Below are 19,993 nucleotides of genomic sequence, written 5' to 3'. Positions count from 1 at the left end.
CTTAATTTTTTTAAAATATTATTAAATTGACTTCTAACAAAATATTTTACAAAAAAAATTAAATTTTAACAAATTTGTTGTGGTAGTTAATGTGATAACCGCATATATTCTATGTAACGTCCTCTATATCGGGTTAGTGATCAAATTGTGAAATTTTATAATTTAGTTACCAAAGTATATAAATTGAATAGTTGAAAGATTTAATAGGAATGTTTCATGTAGGATGGATAAGCAAATAAGGGAAATTAAGAGGGCAAAGGAGTCTTTTAGTAAGAGAAATAATTAAATATTCCTTAAGGTTATTTTATAAACCACGTGTAAAGTATTTGAGAGAAAACAAGGTTCCAGATATTTCTCTCTTATTCTTCTTCTTCTTCTTCTCCTTCTTCTCCAACCGTGAAGCTTGTAAGCAAAGGTGAGTTGTCTTCTTTTGGATTAATTCTTATGAGTTAAGCATAGGTTTGATTAATGAAGATTTAGGAAAGATGATGGAGAGAAACAAGGACTTAGAAACTCAAAGAATTGTAAGTTAAGGGAGATTAAAGGTTGGGAGCCATTGAATGAAATCTTGGATTAAAAGTCATAATAAGAATTAGAAGCTGGGTTTGACTTGTCATCAAGCTAATTAAGAAGTATGAATTGATAGAATTAAAATTAGAACAAGTTGGAATTTGAGTAAAATTCTTAAATTCTATATGGAGGATTGGTTTTTTTAAGTTTTAGAGGTATTGAATGGATAATAATTAGTTTAAGTAAATGTATGAAAGTTAGGAATATTAAAGTGAGTAAAATATGAAGGTTTGAGCTGAAATGAGATGATTTTTTAGCTCAAAATAGGATTTATGGGCTAGGGGAATCGGTACCCATTCAAGGGGAATCGATACCCCCTCAAACGAATATGAAATTCCAGAATGCAAGAGGGGAATCGATACCCCCACAGTAGGGAACTGATTCCCCCCTAAAGAAAAAAATAAAAATCAATTCCTTAAATTTGTTTAGACTATTAGAAGTTAATTTCAAGACTTAGGCATCTGATAATCATCTTGAAAATTATGTTTATGTAGATATTAAGCCTAATCGAGTTCTGGAACAATCGACAAGTAAGATCGATCGAGGAAAAAGCAAGGAAATATAGATGAGTGCATATGCATAGCATGTATATAGTATTATATTCAGTTCTAGACTTGTGATAAGTCTAGATTCAATATTTGATACATGATCACATTTCATATTATGATACTTGATATGAATTCATATTATATGCATTATGTGACATGAATATGCAAGAAAAGTTATATGAATTATGTGATAAAGGTATGGAAAATGAAATGTTTATGTGATAAAGGTATGGAAATGATATGTCTATGCGATATAAATTATGTGAATTGTAAAAGCCCATGTTTTGTAGATGAGAACTATAGGTATAGTTGGCATGCCAAGGGTATAGGGTATACGCGGTCCTTCGAGATATATATATATTCTTTGGAACATTTGTGAGGTCTTTTGAGACACATAATTGATCATTGGCATATGTATATGATTCTTAAGGAATTTATATGTGGTCCTTCGGGACAAATTCTACGCGGTCCTTCGGGATAAATTTCTACGCGGTACTTCAGTGTAATTTATACGAGCTGTGGTGACAACATAGTGCACAACCTCACAATACTCGCGTACCTTAGGTTCTCAGTATGGTATCATGGGCCAATAAACTTATTAATACAAATTCGTGAATGCTAATGTAATATGCTTACGGGTAAGGATCATAGTGATATAAACTACATTGATTAAGGATACGATTTCATCTCATTTCATATCATTATGGCATTTTCATTACAGTACCTTGCTATAATTATTACATTGCCTCACTAAGTCATCGACTTAGTGTGTGAGTATTTCACGTGTAGGATCCGAGAAAGTAGAAGATACATGTTAAGCAGCTGACATCATTACTCCTGCAACTATCAGATCAGAAACAACCTAATCAGTAGGTCATTTTGTTATGTAAATGGGTGTTGGCATGTAACTAAAGGGTTAAGTTGTGTATGCTCTGATTATTTTGGTAAACTTGTATTAATATATGTATATTATCGTATTTTCTTATTATTTATTTTCAAGTATTTTGTTATTATTTGTTAAGAGTAATGTTTTAAAAAGGTAATGTGACATCTCGGACTCGTATCCGGGTCGGGTACGTGTTGGGGGTGTTACATTTAATGGTATCAGAGCTATGGTTTAGCCGATTCTAGACATAAACCAGAGTCTATAGAGTCTTTAAATAGAATACATGCCAACAAAAAGTGAGAACTTCTAATCTGATATAGTATGATTATGTTGTTTTGCTAATAGAGCGATATGTTTATTCTTATTAGATGTCCGGACATAGTAGCTCCCGAAGTGAAGCGGGAGAAGATAGGCCTTCTGAAAGCAGTAATTCACCTGCTCTGGCCAGGCAAGGTGAAGAACATGCATCTCAAGGAGTGTCTGTGCAAGATCAGGATACGTTCTTCAGAACGTTAGACGCTATTCTGACGCGTCTTCAACCTCCTGCTCCACTAACTCAAAGAATGAATGTAGCAAAAGAGTGAAGAGGTTTAGGAGCTCCCGAATTTAAGGAAAAGGCCGCGGAAGGTCCGATTACGACAGATCTTTGGTTAAATGATTTGAAAATCATGTTGGATGGTCTTCACTGCTCTGAAGTGGAGAAATTAGATGGAGTTGTCTCGTTACTGAAGGGTCAGGCGAGGATATGGTGGACGAACGTCACCATGAGGATGTCAAATGACCAGTTATCTCGGTCTTTGTTTTTAGAATAATTCAAAAACAAGTACATTGAAGATCAGTTCATTCGGCAAATGAAGCAAGAGTTTATGAATTTGAAGCAGTTGAACCGCTCTGCATATGAGTATGAATGTGAGTTCAAAAAGCTTAGTCGGTTTGCATCTGAGCTGGTACCAACTGAAAAAGAGGATTGTGAATGGTTTGTAGAGGGCTTACGCCCTAGATTGAAAAAAGATGCTGATAGTATTGAATTTGTCCTCTTTCCAAGAGGTGATTAATCATGCCAAAACTCTTGAAAGTGCTCAGAATGAGAGATTTGGGGACTTTAGAGTTCAGACATCAAAGAGGACAGGTGTTTCTTCCAGCTCAGCACCACCAAAAAGAGGAAGAAACTCAGGATTTCGATCACAAGCTAGATCCGAATCAGTTGCATCCTCAGCTAGAGGAGCAAGTCAACTGAGGCCTAGACAGACACAATTAGTGGGATCTGGTGCTGGGAGATCCACTTAGAGTCAAGCGAGACAGTGTCAGCATTGTGGGAAAAATCATTTTGGGTCATGTCAGATGTTTTCTGGAGCTTGTTTTTGATGTGGAGACGCCAAACATTTTATTCGGGATTGCCCGTTATTGGTTGGTGAGCCTGCTTCATCTGATAGAGTTGGCTCTGCCTCACAGAGAGGATGAGGAAGGGGAAGAGGAAGAAACCAGTCTAAATTCTCTGCACAACATGAAGTTCGCTCAACTGCTCGGGTATACAATTTAAAGACAAGTGAAGATCGGGATGATCCTGATATTATAGCAGGTACTTTTCAGCTTTATGATAAATTAGTATTGGTATTGATTGATCCGGGTTCTAATTATTCATACATTATAAGTAAATTAGTAAAGAAATTGAGGATTCCCTTTGAAGCCACGAGTAATGAAATTATAGTAACTAATCATTTAGGCCATAGTGCTTGAGTAAACAAAGTCTATAAGGGGTGTCCCATAAAGATTCAGGGAATTAAATTCCCTGTTAATCTGATGGAATTACCCTTTGACGAGTTTGAAGTGATTCTGGGAATTTATTGGTTGTTTCATTTCTATGGGGATATTAACTGCAAATCGAAAAAGGTAACCCTGAAGAGTCTAGGAGGAACAGAAATAAGTGTGATCAATGAAAGGTTTAATCCTTTAGCAAATGTAATATCATTAATGTCGGCTAAGAAACTATTGCTACAAGGATGTTAAGGTTTTCTTGCAAATGTGAAAGATACAAGAGCTATAGAGAAAGGATTATATGAGATTTCAATAGTTCAGGAATTCCCTGATGTTTTCCCTGCTGAGTTGCCAAGATTACCTCCATATAAAGAGGTAGAATTTCAAATTGAAGTAATATCGGGAACCGCTCCAATTGCAATGACACCTTATCGGATGGCTCCGAAATTATTGCAAGAGTTAAAGAATCAATTGCAAGAGTTGTTGGAGAAGGGATTTATTCGACCAAGTGTATCGCCTTGGGGAGCTCCGGTGTTATTCGTTAAGAAGAAAGATGGATCAATGCGTCTCTGCATGGACTATCGACAACACAATAAGGTGACAATCAAAAATAAATATTCCCTCCCACACATTGATGATTTGTTTAATCAGTTAAAAGGAGATTCGGTATTCTCGAAGATTGAATTACGTTCTGGTTATCACCAATTGAAGATTCAGGAGAAGGACATTCCAAAGACTGCTTTTAGAACGAGATATGGTCATTATGAATTCATTGTAATGCCATTTGGAGTAACGAATGCACCTGCTGCTTTCACGGATCTCATGAACAGAATTTTTTATCCCTATTTAGACCAGTTTGTTGTTATCTTTATTGATGACATACTGGTTTAAAGTCCATTGAAGAGCATAGCGTACATTTGCAAATAGTTTTGCAAATTCTCAGAGATAAGAAGCTTTATGCCAAATGGTTCAAATGTAAATTTTGGCTTAATGAAGTGATTTTCTTGGGGCATGTGATCTCTGCAGATGGGATTCGGGTGGACCCTCAAAAGATAAAAGCTATAATGGACTGGAAAGTTCCAAAGAATATATCAGAAGTTTGGAGTTTTCTTGGACTTGCCGGTTATTATCGAAGATTCGTTAAGAATTTTTCGATGATAGTGCTTCCTTTAACGAATCTGATGAGAAAGAATATATCGTTTGTTTGGACTCCTGAATGTCAAGATAGTTTTAAAACTTTAAAGAGAATTTTGACAGAAGCTCATGTATTGGTTCAACCGGAATCTGGCAAGAATTTTATAGTATTCAGCGACACATCTCATAATGGTTTGGGTTGTGTATTAATGCAAGAAGAAAAAGTAGTAGCGTATGCATCGAGACAGTTGAAACCACATGAAAAGAATTACCACACCCATGATTTAGAAATAGCTGTAGTGGTATTCGCTCTCAAGATTTGGCGTCATTATTTGTATGGAGAACGATGTTACTTGTATACAGACCATAAGAGCCTGAAATATCTGATGACTTAAAAAGAGTTTAATTTGAGGCAAAGGAGATGAGTTGAGTTTTTGAGAGATTATGATATAATAATTGACTATCATCCTAGGAAGGCTAACGTGGTAAAAGATGCTTTGAGTATAAAGACGTTTATAGCTTTACGAGCGATGTATGCAATGTTATCTTTGACTGGAGACGGTGGTCTATGTACATAGTTAAAACTTAAACCAGCATGGTTAGAACGAATAGGAGGATTGCAAAGTAAAGATGAAAGGTGTTTGAAAAGAATTGAGCAAGTAAAGAGTAAAGAGATTAAAGACTTTGAGGTTAAGTCGGATGGAAATTTGTATTATAAAGGAAGAATTGTGATACCAGACGATGAAGAGTTGAAGAAAGATTTATTGGTAGAGGCTCATTGCATTCCATTGATGATGCACCCGGGTGAAACCAAGATTTATATGGATTTAAAAGATCGGTATTGGTGGCCAGGGATGAAGCGAAGCATTACTGAATTTGTGTCCAAGTGTTTGATATGTCAACAAGTTAAAGCTGGGCATCAAGTTCCATCAGGATTATTGCAACCGCTTTTCATTCCTCAATGGAAATGGGAAAATGTGTCGATTGATTTTGTTTCGGGGTTACCCTTGACTCCGAACAAAAGAGATTCAATCTGGGTAATTGTTGATCGATTGACTAAGTCAACGCATTTCCTTCCGGTTAGAACTGATTTCTCTATGGAAAAATATGCAGAGCTGTATATTAGAGAAATTATTAGATTGCATGGAGTGCCTGTTTCCATAGTCTCTGATCGAGACCCTCGATTCACTTCGAGATTCTGGAAATCTTTGCATGGAGCGTTGTGAACTCATTTAAACTTTAGTACGGCTTTTCATCCTCAGTCTGACGGATAATCAGATAGAACTATTCAGATATTGGAAGATATGTTGAGAGCATGCGTAATGGAATTCAAAGGATCGTGGGAAAAGTATTTACCTCTGGCAGAGTTCGCTTATAACAATAGTTATCAGTCCAGTATCAAGATGGCCCCATATGAGGCATTATATGGGAGGAAATGTCGTACTCCATTAAATTGGTATGAACTCAAAGATCGAAGTGTTCTTGGTCTGGATTTGATTCAAGATGTAGAAATAAAGTTCGAGAAATTCAGCATAACCTCAAAGTGGTATCTGATCGACAAAAGTCCTATTTTGATCTTAAAATAAAATAGATTGAATTCGAGGTTGGAGATAAAGTTTTCCTTAAAGTATCTCCCTGGAAGAGAGTATTACGATTTGGTCGGAAAGGAAAGTTAAGTCATAGATTCATTGGGCCATATGAAGTTGTTAAGAGGATAGGATTCGTGGCATATCAGTTACCTTTGCCATCAGAAATGGAGAAAATTCATAATGTTTTCCATGTGTCTATATTACGGAGGTATAGGTCTGGTCCCTCTCACATCATTGCACTAGAACAAGTAAAAGTTCAATCGGATCTGACATATGAAGAAGAGCCTGTGAGAATAATGGATTATGAAGTAAAACAGTTGAGGAATAAAACTGTTCCATTGGTTAAAGTTCTCAGGAGAAATCACAAAGTAGAGGAAGCCACGTGGGAACGTGAAGAAAATATGCGTTGTCAATGCCCTCATATGTTCGTGCAATGAAAATTCGAGGACGAATTTTCTTAAGGGAGGGATATTTGTAACGTCCTCCATACCGGGTTAGTGATCAAATTGTGAAATTTTATAATTTAGTGACCAAAGTAGATAAATTAAATAGTTGAAAGATTTAATAGGAATGTTTCATGTAGGATGGATAAGCAAAAAAGGCAAATTAAGAAGTCAAATAAGTCTGTTAGTAAGAGAAATAATTAAATATTCCTTAAGTTTATTTTATAAACTACGTGGAAAGCATTTGAGAGAAAACTAGGTTCCAGATATTTCTCTCTTCTTCTTCTTCTTCTCCAACCGTGAAGCTTGCAAGCAAAGGTGAGTTGTCTTCTTTTGGATGAATTCTTATGAGTTAAGCATGGGTTTGGTTAATGAAGATTTAGGAAAGATGATGGAGAGAAACAAGGACTTAGAAACTTAAAGAATTGTAAGTTAAGAGAGATTAAAGGTTGGGAGCCATTGAATGAAATCTTGGATTAAAGGTCGTAATAAGAATTAGAAGCTAGATTTGACTTGTCATCAAGCTAATTAAGAAGTATGAGGTGATAGAATTAAAATTAGAACAAGTTAGAATTTGAGTAAGATTCTTAAATTCTATATGGAGGATTGGTTTTTTTAAGTTTTAGAGGTATTGAATGGATAATAATTAATTTAAGTAAGTGTATGAAAGTTAGGAATATTAAAGGGAGTAAAATATGAAGGTTTGAGCTGAAATGAGATGATTTTCGAGCTCAAAATAGGTTTTCTGGGCTAGGGGAATCGATACCCCCTCAAACTAATATGAAATTCCAGAATGCCAGAGGGGAATCGATACCCCCATAGTATGGAACCGATTCCCCCTAAAGAAAAAAAATAAAAATCAATTCCTTAAATTTGTTTAGGCTATTAGAAGTTAATTTCAAGACTTAGACATCTGATAATCATCTTGAAAATTATGTTTATGTAGATATTGAGCCTAATCGAGTTATGGAACAATCGACAAGTAAGATCGATCGAGGAAAAAGCAAGGAAATATAGGTGAGTGCATATGCATAGCATGAATATAGTATTATATTCAGTTCTAGACTTGTGATAAGTCTAGATTCAATATTTGATACATGATCACATTCCATATTATGATACTTGACATGAATTCATATTATATGCATTATGTGACATGAATATACAGGAAAAGTTATATGAATTATGTGATAAAGGTATGGAAAATGAAATGTTTATGTGATAAAGGTATGGAAATGATATGTCTATGCTATATAAATTATGTGAATTGTAAAAGCTCATGTTCTGTAGATGAGAACTATAGGTATAGTTGGCATGCCATGGGTAGAGGGTCTACGCGGTCCTTCGGGATATATATATATATTCTTTGGAACATTTGTGAGGTCTGTTGAGACACATAATTGATCATTGGCATATGTATATGATTCTTAAGGAATTTATATGTGGTCCTTCGGGACAAATTCTACGTGGTCCTTCGGGACAAATTTCTACACGGCACTTCGGTGCAAAAACTCTACGCGGCACTTCAGTGCAATTTATACGAGCTGTGGTGACAGCATAGTGCACAACCTCACAATACTCACGCACCTTAGGTTCTCAGTATGGTATCATGGCTCAATAAACTTATTAATACAAATTCGTGAATGCTAATGTAATATGCTTACGAGTAAGGATCATGGTGATATAAACTACATTGATTAAGGGTACGATTTCATCTCATTTCATATCATTATGGCATTTTCATTACAGTTCCTTGCTATTATTATTACATTGCCTCACTAAGTCGATGACTTAGCGTGTGAGTGTTTCACGCGTAGGATCCGAGAAAGTAGAAGATACAGGTTAAGCAGCTGACAGCATTACTCCTGCAACTATTAGATCAGAAGCAACCTAATCAGTAGGTCATTTTGTTATGTAAATGGGTGTTGACATGTAACTAAAGGGTTAAGTTGTGTATGCTCTGAGTATTTTGGTAAACTTGTATTAATATATGTATATTATCGCATTTTCTTATTATTTGTTAAGAGTAATGTTTTAAAAAGGTAATGTGACATATCGGACTCGTATCCGGGTCGGGTACGGGTTGGGGGTGTTACATTCTATGCTAATATGACATTATTATTATTTTATTTTCAAACAAAATAATATCACATTATTTGTATATGTCAACACCAACTAAAGATAATAATGTTTTAATCTATATTTGTATTTAAAAAATAGTGATTGCTTTTAAAAAGATGATAATCAAATTTAACTCAACAAATAAAAATTAAAAAGACAAAAGAAGTAAATTCTAGAGCTAAATTTATCATTATGTATTTATTTAAAAATATAATGTATTTTATTTTATTTTATTATTTATATAGTTTTATAATTAAATTTAAATATATATATTAAAAATATTTTATTTATATTCAAACCGAATTAAACTATTCCACATAAAAATCTTTATCTGAATTGATCATGAACAAATCCCCAACACCATAGACATGTGTAGTTACAGTTTGAAGGAGCAAACAAAAGATTAAAACTAGGTGTAAATCAACAAGATAATTAAAAAATAAATTACGATAATCTATTGATGACTGATTTTATCAAAGTTCAAATATAATATATTCGTGGAGATTTTAAATACGTATTAAGATAAGAGAATCGATTCAAAGATTTAGATAGATCATCAATTTACAATAACAAGATTTAAATCTCAAAGGTTGTTTAGAACACTTTATACCTAATATTAATCCTACAATTTACCCAATACTTAAACATTTTTTCAATAAATATAATATCTTACTGTTGATTTTAACCGTATATTTTTACTTATTTAACAATTCTAAACATGTATAAAACAACAAAATCTTATACTATATATTTATACTATGTAATTGGATATTGTATTATATATATATATTGTTGGTCCGAAAATAGTTTTATAATTTAGACCCATCAAAAGGAAAAAGGCCTAAGCCCATGTTTACAAGTTTCACAATTCACGGTTTTTTGTTTAATCATATAAATTTTGTTAAAATAAGCTTCAAGTCCCAGTACTCTCTTCATAATTTAAATTTTAGTCACTTTACTTTTACTTTCATGAATGGCATAAAGTCAACATATGCCCCTAGTGTTTGATTAAATAATTACTTTGGCTCCTATTTTTTTAAGAATATTTTAACCACTAACGTTTATTTTGAGATCAATTAATATCTCTCCCCAAATTTTTTTTGATCCGATGATATTTTGGATTTACATTAGATTAAATTTAAGCTAAATTAGCCTTTGACTCCCTCTAATTTTTGAAACTAAATATCTAATGAGTCATTATTAGTTTTGATAATTCTTGTTTTTAATATTTGATAGTAATTTTGTGCCTAATTTTAGGACATATTTGGTAAGTTTAGAGCTATAATGAGTTGACTCTCCTAAAGAGGAGTAACAAACATTGAAAATTGTATTTATTTTGGGTCCACTCCCATCTATTTATTGTGCCAAATCCTTAACAAGGGTTGGACTTCAACCACATCAAGTGTGCGTTCACATACTAAATTTGCAAAAACCATTTTCACAAGGTTTGGGTTTGTCCCTTCATTATTTTTCAATTTATTATATATATATATATATATATATATATATATATATATATATATATATTACAATCATGATTCTCATTTTAAATTAGTCCTTATATTTCATTTTTATTCCCAAACTATTGTTTTCATTTTATACTAGCCCTCAAACTTTGAACATTCTAATTGCATTACCAAACAATGACACTAATTCTAAATTAGTTCTTAAAGTTTTCAGCATTTTAATTTCATCACAAACTATCAGTATATGCTAATGACATCCCTTGTTTATAAAACCGTTAGGACAAACTATATTACTATATGTTTTGAATAATTAACATTTAGGTTAAACTACATCTTAAACTAATTACATATTTCGATGAAATTGGAAGATTCAAAAGTTTGCGGTCAATTTAAAATAAAGGTAATGGTTTGGGGATGAAACAAGAATGTTTAAATGTTTAAGAATTAATTTAGAATGAAAGTTATAATTTAAGGATGGAATTAAAATATTCAAAATTTAAGGATGAATTTAAAATAAAAATCGTAATTTAAAAACGTATGGTACAATAAACTCTATATGTTTTAATATAATATATTTAATTTTTCAAGCTCGTCCACCTTATCATAATGGTAAAGGTGATGATAGCTTTTTTGTTTGGCATATGCAGAGATAATGATATTGTTCACTTTCAAGGGGAAGCATCTCATGCCTGCATGTGTTGGATCTATAATTAATTGAAATTTTTGAAATATATATTTTGATCGAATTTAGTTGTAAAATTGGTGTTTTGGAATAAATATTTTGTAACTAACGAAATTAATAAAGAAAATGATAGATTACCGTTAATTAGTAATATACAAATTTTATGTGACAATTTCTAGACCAGAAATGATCACCGATAAGGACAAGAATTCCACTATAGTAAAAAATTGTACGAAATTATAAGTTATGAAAATCCTAAGTACACATATAAATACGCATTTATTCAATTAATTGAGTGGTATGATTTTTATTATGAAAAATCTTTACGTTCATCATAAATTTTAATTTCTTTAAAAAAGCATTCATTAAATAAGATATATCACAAGCTTTTTAAATAATAAAAAATAAAATTCAAGTCACGATTTTTTTTAAAAAAAAATGGACTAGTTAACAAACAATCCATTTGTTGGATGGTGTATGCATTAACATTTCCACCTACTTTCTATCGATTTTATGTTTGTTCAATGAATTAAAAGAGAGACAAACTAAAATAGAAATAGTATTTGATACTATTCCCTAGAAGATGTCGTGTCATCTTATTATTGATAGGGGTAAATTGCATTGCATGTCACTCAATCATTAATATGATTATAAATGTGTTAATGGATTTTATATACTTATAAGTCAATCAATTTTCACAAACGTATAATTGTGCCATTAAAAAAATAAAATGAACATTACAAGGCTTTGTTAGAAAACAAATTTAGAAACAAGTCACATGGTCTAGATCCACTAAGAGCATTTTTCTTCCTTCTTCTAGAGTCTACCTTTTCAATCTCAATCCCTCTAGGTAGGATTAAGATTAGATTTAGAATTTGTAGAAAAATATATAAAATAAATGAATGATTTTTGGATAAATTACAATGCATGACATTCAGTTATTGATAAAATTACAAACAAATCATTTAATTATTTGTAAGATTACAAATAAGTCACTAAAATTCAAAAAGCCACAAACGGGTAACTCACGTTTTGGGCTTCTCAAAGATCATAGGTTCTATTCAACGATCCGAATGGTGGTGAGGCCGTTGTTGGCGAGAGCAAGAACATATTTTGAGACGAAACAATCTGACGATGAACAATATAGATAGAGGTTCAACGAGTTCAAAAGTTTTGAGGTGATATTATAATTTCTAAGAAATGGTCTAATACGATGAATTAATCAAAGAGATCGAAATAAATCTTACGGGTAAAACAAGTGTCAAAGTAAACGGTTTCCAAATAATGTAATGCGACAAAGCTTCTATAAAACAACAGAATGGCAGTTGCCTAACAATGTCGGGGTTCTTGTTTATCGTAGCATTCGAATTTCAAAAGTTAAAGGCTTGGGAATTTTCGCACTGTCATGCAAATGGTGAAGAAAGCAATACAAAAGACCCCTTGAAAATTAGGGCAAATATTCAAAGCTAAAGATTCGATGGAGCCAAAGTGATTTCTGATACCCTAGTCGGTGTGTTTGGTAGCCAGACAGAGGGTTCCCTACTAATCTATGGTCAATGATGAATCGACGGGTTCGGTTGTACTTTTATAAAAGTTTTAAATTTTTATACAGTATAAATAATTTTATTTACATGTTTTATTGATAATTTAATTCAATATTTTTTAAAATTCTGTAATTTCATATACATTAAATTATTTATATAACTTCATAAGTTTGTATCTCAAACATAAAATATTTTATCGGTCTTTATCTATGGTCCAATGCCTTTGTTATATATTTTTCTTGAAAAAATATAAGAAAATTTATACGAGAAAAGTTATATAATGGATAATGTAATTATTAATATTTATATTGTTGTCAATTGATGTAATTTTAACGAAAATGAGGATTAAGCTGTAATTTTTTTAATATATCAATGCACATTACAGTCTACTTGTATTTCATTATTGATATGAGAGAGTATCATGTAATCAAATAATTTTAAAATTAAAAGAAATATATATTTTAAAACAAATTTAATATAAAATAGTATAAGGTGAAGTACGTATCATTCTAATAAAATACCATTACATCAGTAATAAAATATGAATAAATTGTCACGAAAACTACGACTTAAGTGTCGTAATAATTCAATAATCTAATCATAATTTTTGTTAAGATCAGTCCAATTTGACTAAAAGAAGTGTTGAGATCTCTTATGTCATAATTTTTTTTAGGAATAATCCTTTGGAAAAGCTCGAAAGATTAGACTATCCATGCACTTGAGAAACAACGAAGGTTGTCGGAGATTCTTTACTTAAAATCACAATAAGATCACTAAATTACTTCCATTTTTTTCCAATTCAAATTCATAAAAATAAATTTATAATTCCTTCCCATCTCAATCAAAATTAAAATTTAAAACTTTCTGATCCATTATTACCAATCATCATATCATCTTAAAATCAAACTATGCTAAATTTATGGCCAAACATATCATTTATACTGTTCTGTTAATAAAAAAAATTAACCTTTTGTAGCATTTACAAATTTGATACCTTATTATTATTTAAGAAAGAGTCATTAACGTGCTACATCATCATTTCTTGATGTCTGTTGACGGTAACGCCATAATGAAAGTGGATTAAAAGTTCAATGATTATAACGCAGTTTTAAAAGTTAAATGACTAGAGTGAAGTGATTACTAGTGTAGTTTACCCATAAAAATAAAAGGGAAAAGCTGACAAACGCGGTTTTGAAGTATCCCTAATTAAAGCAAAGTATAGACGTAGTGATATACACTTTCTCTTTAATATATTGCCTTTATTATTGCTTTTGAAAAAAGAAGCCATTTGATGTTACACTTCATGTCTCATTTTTATTCTTACAAATTTCATGTTTTCTTCTTTAATCTCTTTGATGTTTTACTTAATGAGAAAGATTTCTTTTCATTTGGCAATTAGTGCGTTTAAGATTATGAAAAATTACCGATAATCAGTTGATTCGATGAGATGAGATATTAAATCTGTTAAGTAAGGTTGTAAGTTTAAATCTTGACGTTGTGAATGTAGTAAACTGTGTTGGGAATGTCACCTCCACAGTAAATTTTTACAATATCCAATCTGAATTAGTAGAACAATAAATCAGATACCAATGATTAAATTACTATTTTTTTAGAGAGACTAATTTGTCCGATCTATAAATTGAGAATGACTTAAGAGATCATTTAACCGTTTTATACAGTGAAAGGCTGAAAACTATGGACTGAAAAGCAATTAAATGTGTTTTTTAATTAGTTTGGGAAAGTAAAAGTTGACGAGAGATTTTCCTTTCTTCTTTGGAATGCAAAACTGTTTTAGTTAGTGATCCAAATTTTTAAATCTTCTAATTTTATCCCAAATCATAGGTTATGCTAATAACATTCACGTTAATAAAATCGTTAGGTTAATTTATATTATTATATGTTTGAAAAAAATTAGATTAAACTATGATTGAAATTAATTATATATTTAGATGAATTTGGGAATTAAATTGATAGATTCAACAGTTTAGGGATTAATTTAGAATGAGAGTAATATTTTAAAGATGAAATTGAAATATTAAAAAGTTTAAAGACTATTTTAAAATGAAGGTTATTGTTTAGGGATAGAAGTAAAATATTTAAAATTTTAAAGATCAATCTAAAAATAAGAATCATGATTTGAAAATATATAATACAATTAATTCAAAATATAGAAAAGTATTGAAATCTAAAAGTGAAAAAAATTAATATTATCTTGAGCAATGGGCATAGGCACACAGGACTCGATGCCCCTTGTTTAGGTATTTAGAGCAAATAATAATGTTTTTGTTTTCGTTTTTTAGATCTTTTTGCCCTTTAGTGTTCCGTAATTATACGACCCTCTCGCTCTATAGATAATATACTTTGTTCCATCGTTAGTTTTGCTCAACCTCCCTTATTTTTACGGTGTAAAGTATATAAATACTCTCAAATGATTCATTTGTTAAGTTTATCAACTATTAAAAATTATAAAATGATTATCTGATTATTCATATGTTTTTAAACTCATTATTTTTTTATTAAACAATTGACGATCGTCTGAACTGAACGTTAATCTATTCATTAAGATATAATAAAATCATATTTTAAAGATATCTTATTGATACCGTTGTTACTTTCGATCAATAAATTAACGTTCAGCTCATATCACTACTAATGTTTTAACGGGTGATGGACGAGTTTAGAAGAAAAATTCTGGAGTTTTACCATGACATGTAATATTGATAACAATATTATTTTGCAGCACCGACACGAGCATAAATAGAGCACACCCAACACTGGGAGTGGGAACGAAACCATGAGTCCATGACCTAAGCCATCCCCGATAGCCTCTTCTCCACGACTCAACCTCCCTCTTTAATTCCTTCACCTTCCCATCCAACTCTCAATATATATATATATATATGTATTCATTGTTTTAGTTAATGTGATTACCCTCTTACATTCCAAAAAACCATGCCAAAGCCGCCCCATTTATCCGTCTTCATTGTTGTTGTTCTTGCTGCTCTTTGTTTATGGTGTACTGGCACGAATGCCGGTACAACCAATGAGTTCCTCGAAGCCGAGTGCTTGAAGGTACCGGCAGCCGAGTTTATAGGTTCTTTGAGAACCACCATTGATGCCATAAGAAAAGCTTCCTCCGTCGTTTCTCGGTTCGGAGGCTTATTTCATGATTTTCGCCTCTCTAATGCCATTTCCGATTGCCTTGATCTGCTCGACTTCTCGGCCGACGAGTTAACCTGGACTCTGTCTGCTTCCCAGAATCCTAAAGGTACTATATAAATTTTCTCAGTTGCTTTTTCCCCCCCGGAAAAAGTTTAGCTTCTATTTATTTTTAAAATATATTTTTACTTTTGTATGTTCATAAATTCTGTTAATTTTATCTTTTCAAAATTATTTTTTCATTTATATTTAATAATTAATAAAATTATAAATATAGATGATTAAAAATATAAACTAACAATTTTGTATTTTTTTATAACCGCCAAATCAACCATTAACAGTAAAGTCAAACATAAACTAGAGAGTAACAGTGTCCCATTGATTAATTTGATTGGTGGATAAATTGAATTAATTAAAATTAAAATAATTATTAAATAAATTATCCAATAATTGATTCTGAATCAAATTAATTGATAATCAAATTAAAAAAATAATTGTTAACCGACTCAAGATCTAATTACCTGAAGGACTAATCGAATTAAATTTGAGTTCGGTCCGTTAATTCGATTAAAATTGAATATTGAATACCCCTAGTAAGGAGGGCGAGGATGGATCGAGGGAGGAGTGGCCTGGAAATTTGAAACTCTCATATAGTTTATGTATTTTCTATTAATTATCTAATTTCAGTATTTCACACCCTAAAATTTTGTAATTTTGTACCCTTAAAACTTTAATATAATTTATTGAGTTGTACCTTTGATAGAAAACCCTGTGTCCATCCTAAAGGAAGGATCAACAATTCTAAATAAAAAATAATCGATAAATTTAATATAGTAAAATTAAAGTATAGTGATCAAATTTTAAATTTTGAAATAGTATAGAAATTAATTGTAATATTATTCTACTGTTTATTTGCAGCTAAAGATAACAGTACTGGTGATCTAAGCTCTGATTTAAGGACATGGTTAAGTGCTGCAATGTCTAACCAAGACACATGCGTTGATGGCTTTGAAGGTACAAGTAGTATAGCCAAAACTGTAGTTGCAGGGAGCGTTAACGGCATCTCTTCGATGGTCCGAGATCTTCTCACCATGGTGCATCCCAATCCGAGTTCTCGGTCCAATGGCACTGGTAAAGGTGGCATTGGCGGTCATCCGAATGAGAAAGTTCCGAATAAGAACCAATTCCCATATTGGTTCAAAAGGGAGGATCGAAGATTGTTGCAAGTAAACGGAGTAACGACTAATGTCGTGGTTGCTGCTGATGGGACCGGGAATTTCACTACCATAATGGATGCAATCGCTACCGCGCCTGACGAGAGCTTGAGCAGATACGTTATTTATATCAAGAAAGGTGTGTATAAAGAGAATGTGGAGATCAAGAAGAAGAAATGGAACATTATGATGATTGGGGATGGAATGGATGTCACGGTTATATCGGGAAATCGAAGCTTCATCGATGGCTGGACGACGTTCCGATCCGCCACATTTGGTAAGTATGGTACATTTGATGTTGTCCTTAAGGTCTATTGTATGTGAATTTTGAATGTCTTGTCCTGAAATCTGCAGCTGTAAGTGGGAGAGGCTTCATAGCAAGAGACATAACATTTGAGAACACAGCAGGACCCCAGAAGCACCAAGCGGTAGCATTGCGGTCCGACTCGGACCTCTCGGTTTTCTTCCGATGTGCAATCAGGGGCTACCAGGACTCGCTCTACACCCACACGATGCGTCAGTTTTTCCGGGAATGCACGATCACTGGGACAGTTGATTTCATATTCGGTGACGCCACCGCAGTGTTCCAAAACTGTCGAATCCTAGCCAATCAAGGCCTACCGAACCAGAAGAACACCATCACAGCTCAAGGTCGCAAAGATCCGAATCAACCGACCGGCTTCTCCATTCAATTCTGCAACATCTCGGCCGATACAGATTTGTTACCTTCGGTTAACTCCACTCCTACATACTTGGGGAGACCCTGGAAACTGTACTCAAGGACCGTTATCATGCAATCCTACATTAGTGATGCCATAAGACCACAGGGGTGGCTTGAATGGAACCAAGATTTTGCTTTGGACACATTGTACTATGCCGAGTACATGAATTCCGGGGCGGGGGCTAGCCTCAGTGGCCGAGTTAAGTGGCCCGGCTACCATGTTTTGAACAATTCTGCTCAAGCTGTTAACTTTACGGTGACTCAATTTATTGAAGGAAACCTGTGGTTGCCGTCAACTGGTGTTAAATACGCCTCAGGGCTTGGGGTATAGCTAACTAAAAGCAATCAATATAAGTTTTGCTTATGTACTTGATATAGCATCCTTTTTCATATAATACTGTATTCCTAGAAGGTTATGATTTGAAAAATTTATATATTTTTATATGTGCTACATCGCCATATATATATTTCAAATCCATATAAAAATATTTGATGGGATTAATTAAAAAATTGATCTCAAGTTGAAAATACAAATTTTAGAAAGTAGAGGGATTAAATTAGCCAAAAAATCACAATACAGGGACCTTCTAAAAAATTTGGTATTATTATCATACTAAAAGAAATTGATGAAGTGGTCCTTAGTAAATGGCCTATGTATAATTTATACCATTAACTAACGATATCTTATAAGACCAGGAGTATCAATAAAAGAAGAATGGGGTCACGGCTTCTTCTTCATGTACTTGCCCGTTTTGATCATTTTCCCGATTTTTCAGCTTTTACAGACGATGGGTTTATGGCTCGGGATATCAGATTTCAAAACACAAAAGGTCCTCAACAACTGAACAAGCCTTGGCACTTTCTGTTGCGTCCTATCTTTCGATATTTTGCAAGTGGGGGTATGGGGACACATTATACGCACTTTCCCTGCGTCAATTTTATAGGGAATGCGATATTTACTGTACGATTGGTTTTCTATTCGAAAAAGTCACCATGGTTTTCCCGAGCTGATGTCACTCTTCTGTCCTCACATATCCTCATAAACAGAAGATTGGGTTCCGGACAAAACACCGGCTTCTCGGTTCAAAATTGTTGGATGGTGCCTAACTTGGATTTTTCTCCCGTCAAACATAGCTTTAACTCATATTTAGGAGGTCCTCGACACAAAATTTGAGAGCTTACTCAAAATTGATGTTATTTTGCCGAATATTTGAATGCTGGACCCGGAGCCGGAACTTCCAGGAGGGTAACATGGCCCGGATTCCTTTTTATCAGCCGTGATGAAGCTGCAAAATTCACTGTTGGTAAGTTCCTTGCTGGAAATATATGGCTGCCTTCAACTGGTGTAACTCTCATCACGGGCCTCCGGTAATTGGGTACTTAAACCATATAACACATAATGCAGTGGTTTAATTCACTGGAGCTCCTACGCGGATTGTAATTCACATTTTGTCCCTTTCACCTTCGTCATCATATTTTAAATATAAATATAATCTAACTTTTAATATAACATAAATGCAATATGTCGAAACGATTTTTTCTTAAAAGGCGAAAAAATGTGAGATTTTAAAAACCACATTAATTCTTAATTGTCTCTTTTTATTTTAAAAACATATGCGATTTAAAAGACCTCTCGTTTCGAAAAAATTTGAATTTCCTTTACGATCGAAAAAGACGGTTCGAAGAGTCACCACCAATCTTTGATTAGGGTGTGATTGGGCACCCAAAAATGCTTTGTCGTTTTAAATAAAAATTAATTTTAATTAAAACAACAAATTGAGGTCTGCGTTACCAAAATCCGAGTTCGGGAGTCAGTTACGTGTGGGGAAGGATTAGCACCCCCACAACGCCCTAAATCGGTACCTAGTCGATTAATTAACGTCTTTGCAATGAACTTTATAAATTCGAACTTAATTTGATTTTTGATCCCATAAAACAATGACGTAAATTTAAAAAAAATTCAAAAGCACTCAAACAAATTAAATTAAAATTACCAAGTCGTTTTAGAAAGATAAAGAATGTTTGATTATTTACAAATATCGAGACCATATCTTAAAGATATAACAACCTTTTCTCGATATATTTAAATAAACGAACATTTCCTTTTCTCTCTTTCACAAATTTTAGGTGACGAATCAATTTTTTTGTTTCACTTTCGGGA

General features: G+C 32.8%; 1 protein-coding gene across 1 annotated transcript; it reads left to right on the top strand.

The window, feature by feature from the left end:
- Positions 1–15,675: 15,675 nt before the first annotated feature.
- On the top strand, positions 15,676–18,222 carry LOC120150112 (pectinesterase/pectinesterase inhibitor PPE8B-like). The gene is made up of 3 exons (XM_039162833.1): positions 15,676–16,006; positions 16,816–17,388; positions 17,466–18,222. Exons 1-3 carry the CDS (start codon positions 15,691–15,693, stop codon positions 18,161–18,163), a joined length of 1,587 nt encoding a protein of 528 aa, XP_039018764.1. The 5' UTR covers positions 15,676–15,690; the 3' UTR covers positions 18,164–18,222.
- The last annotated feature ends 1,771 nt before the right edge of the window (positions 18,223–19,993 follow it).

This window comes from Hibiscus syriacus, unplaced genomic scaffold (genome assembly GCF_006381635.1).
Source record: "Hibiscus syriacus cultivar Baekdansim isolate YM2019G1 unplaced genomic scaffold, ASM638163v2 tig00111013_pilon, whole genome shotgun sequence".
NCBI classification, from domain to species: domain Eukaryota; kingdom Viridiplantae; phylum Streptophyta; class Magnoliopsida; order Malvales; family Malvaceae; genus Hibiscus; species Hibiscus syriacus.
This window is presented reverse-complemented; position numbering and strand designations above follow the sequence as displayed.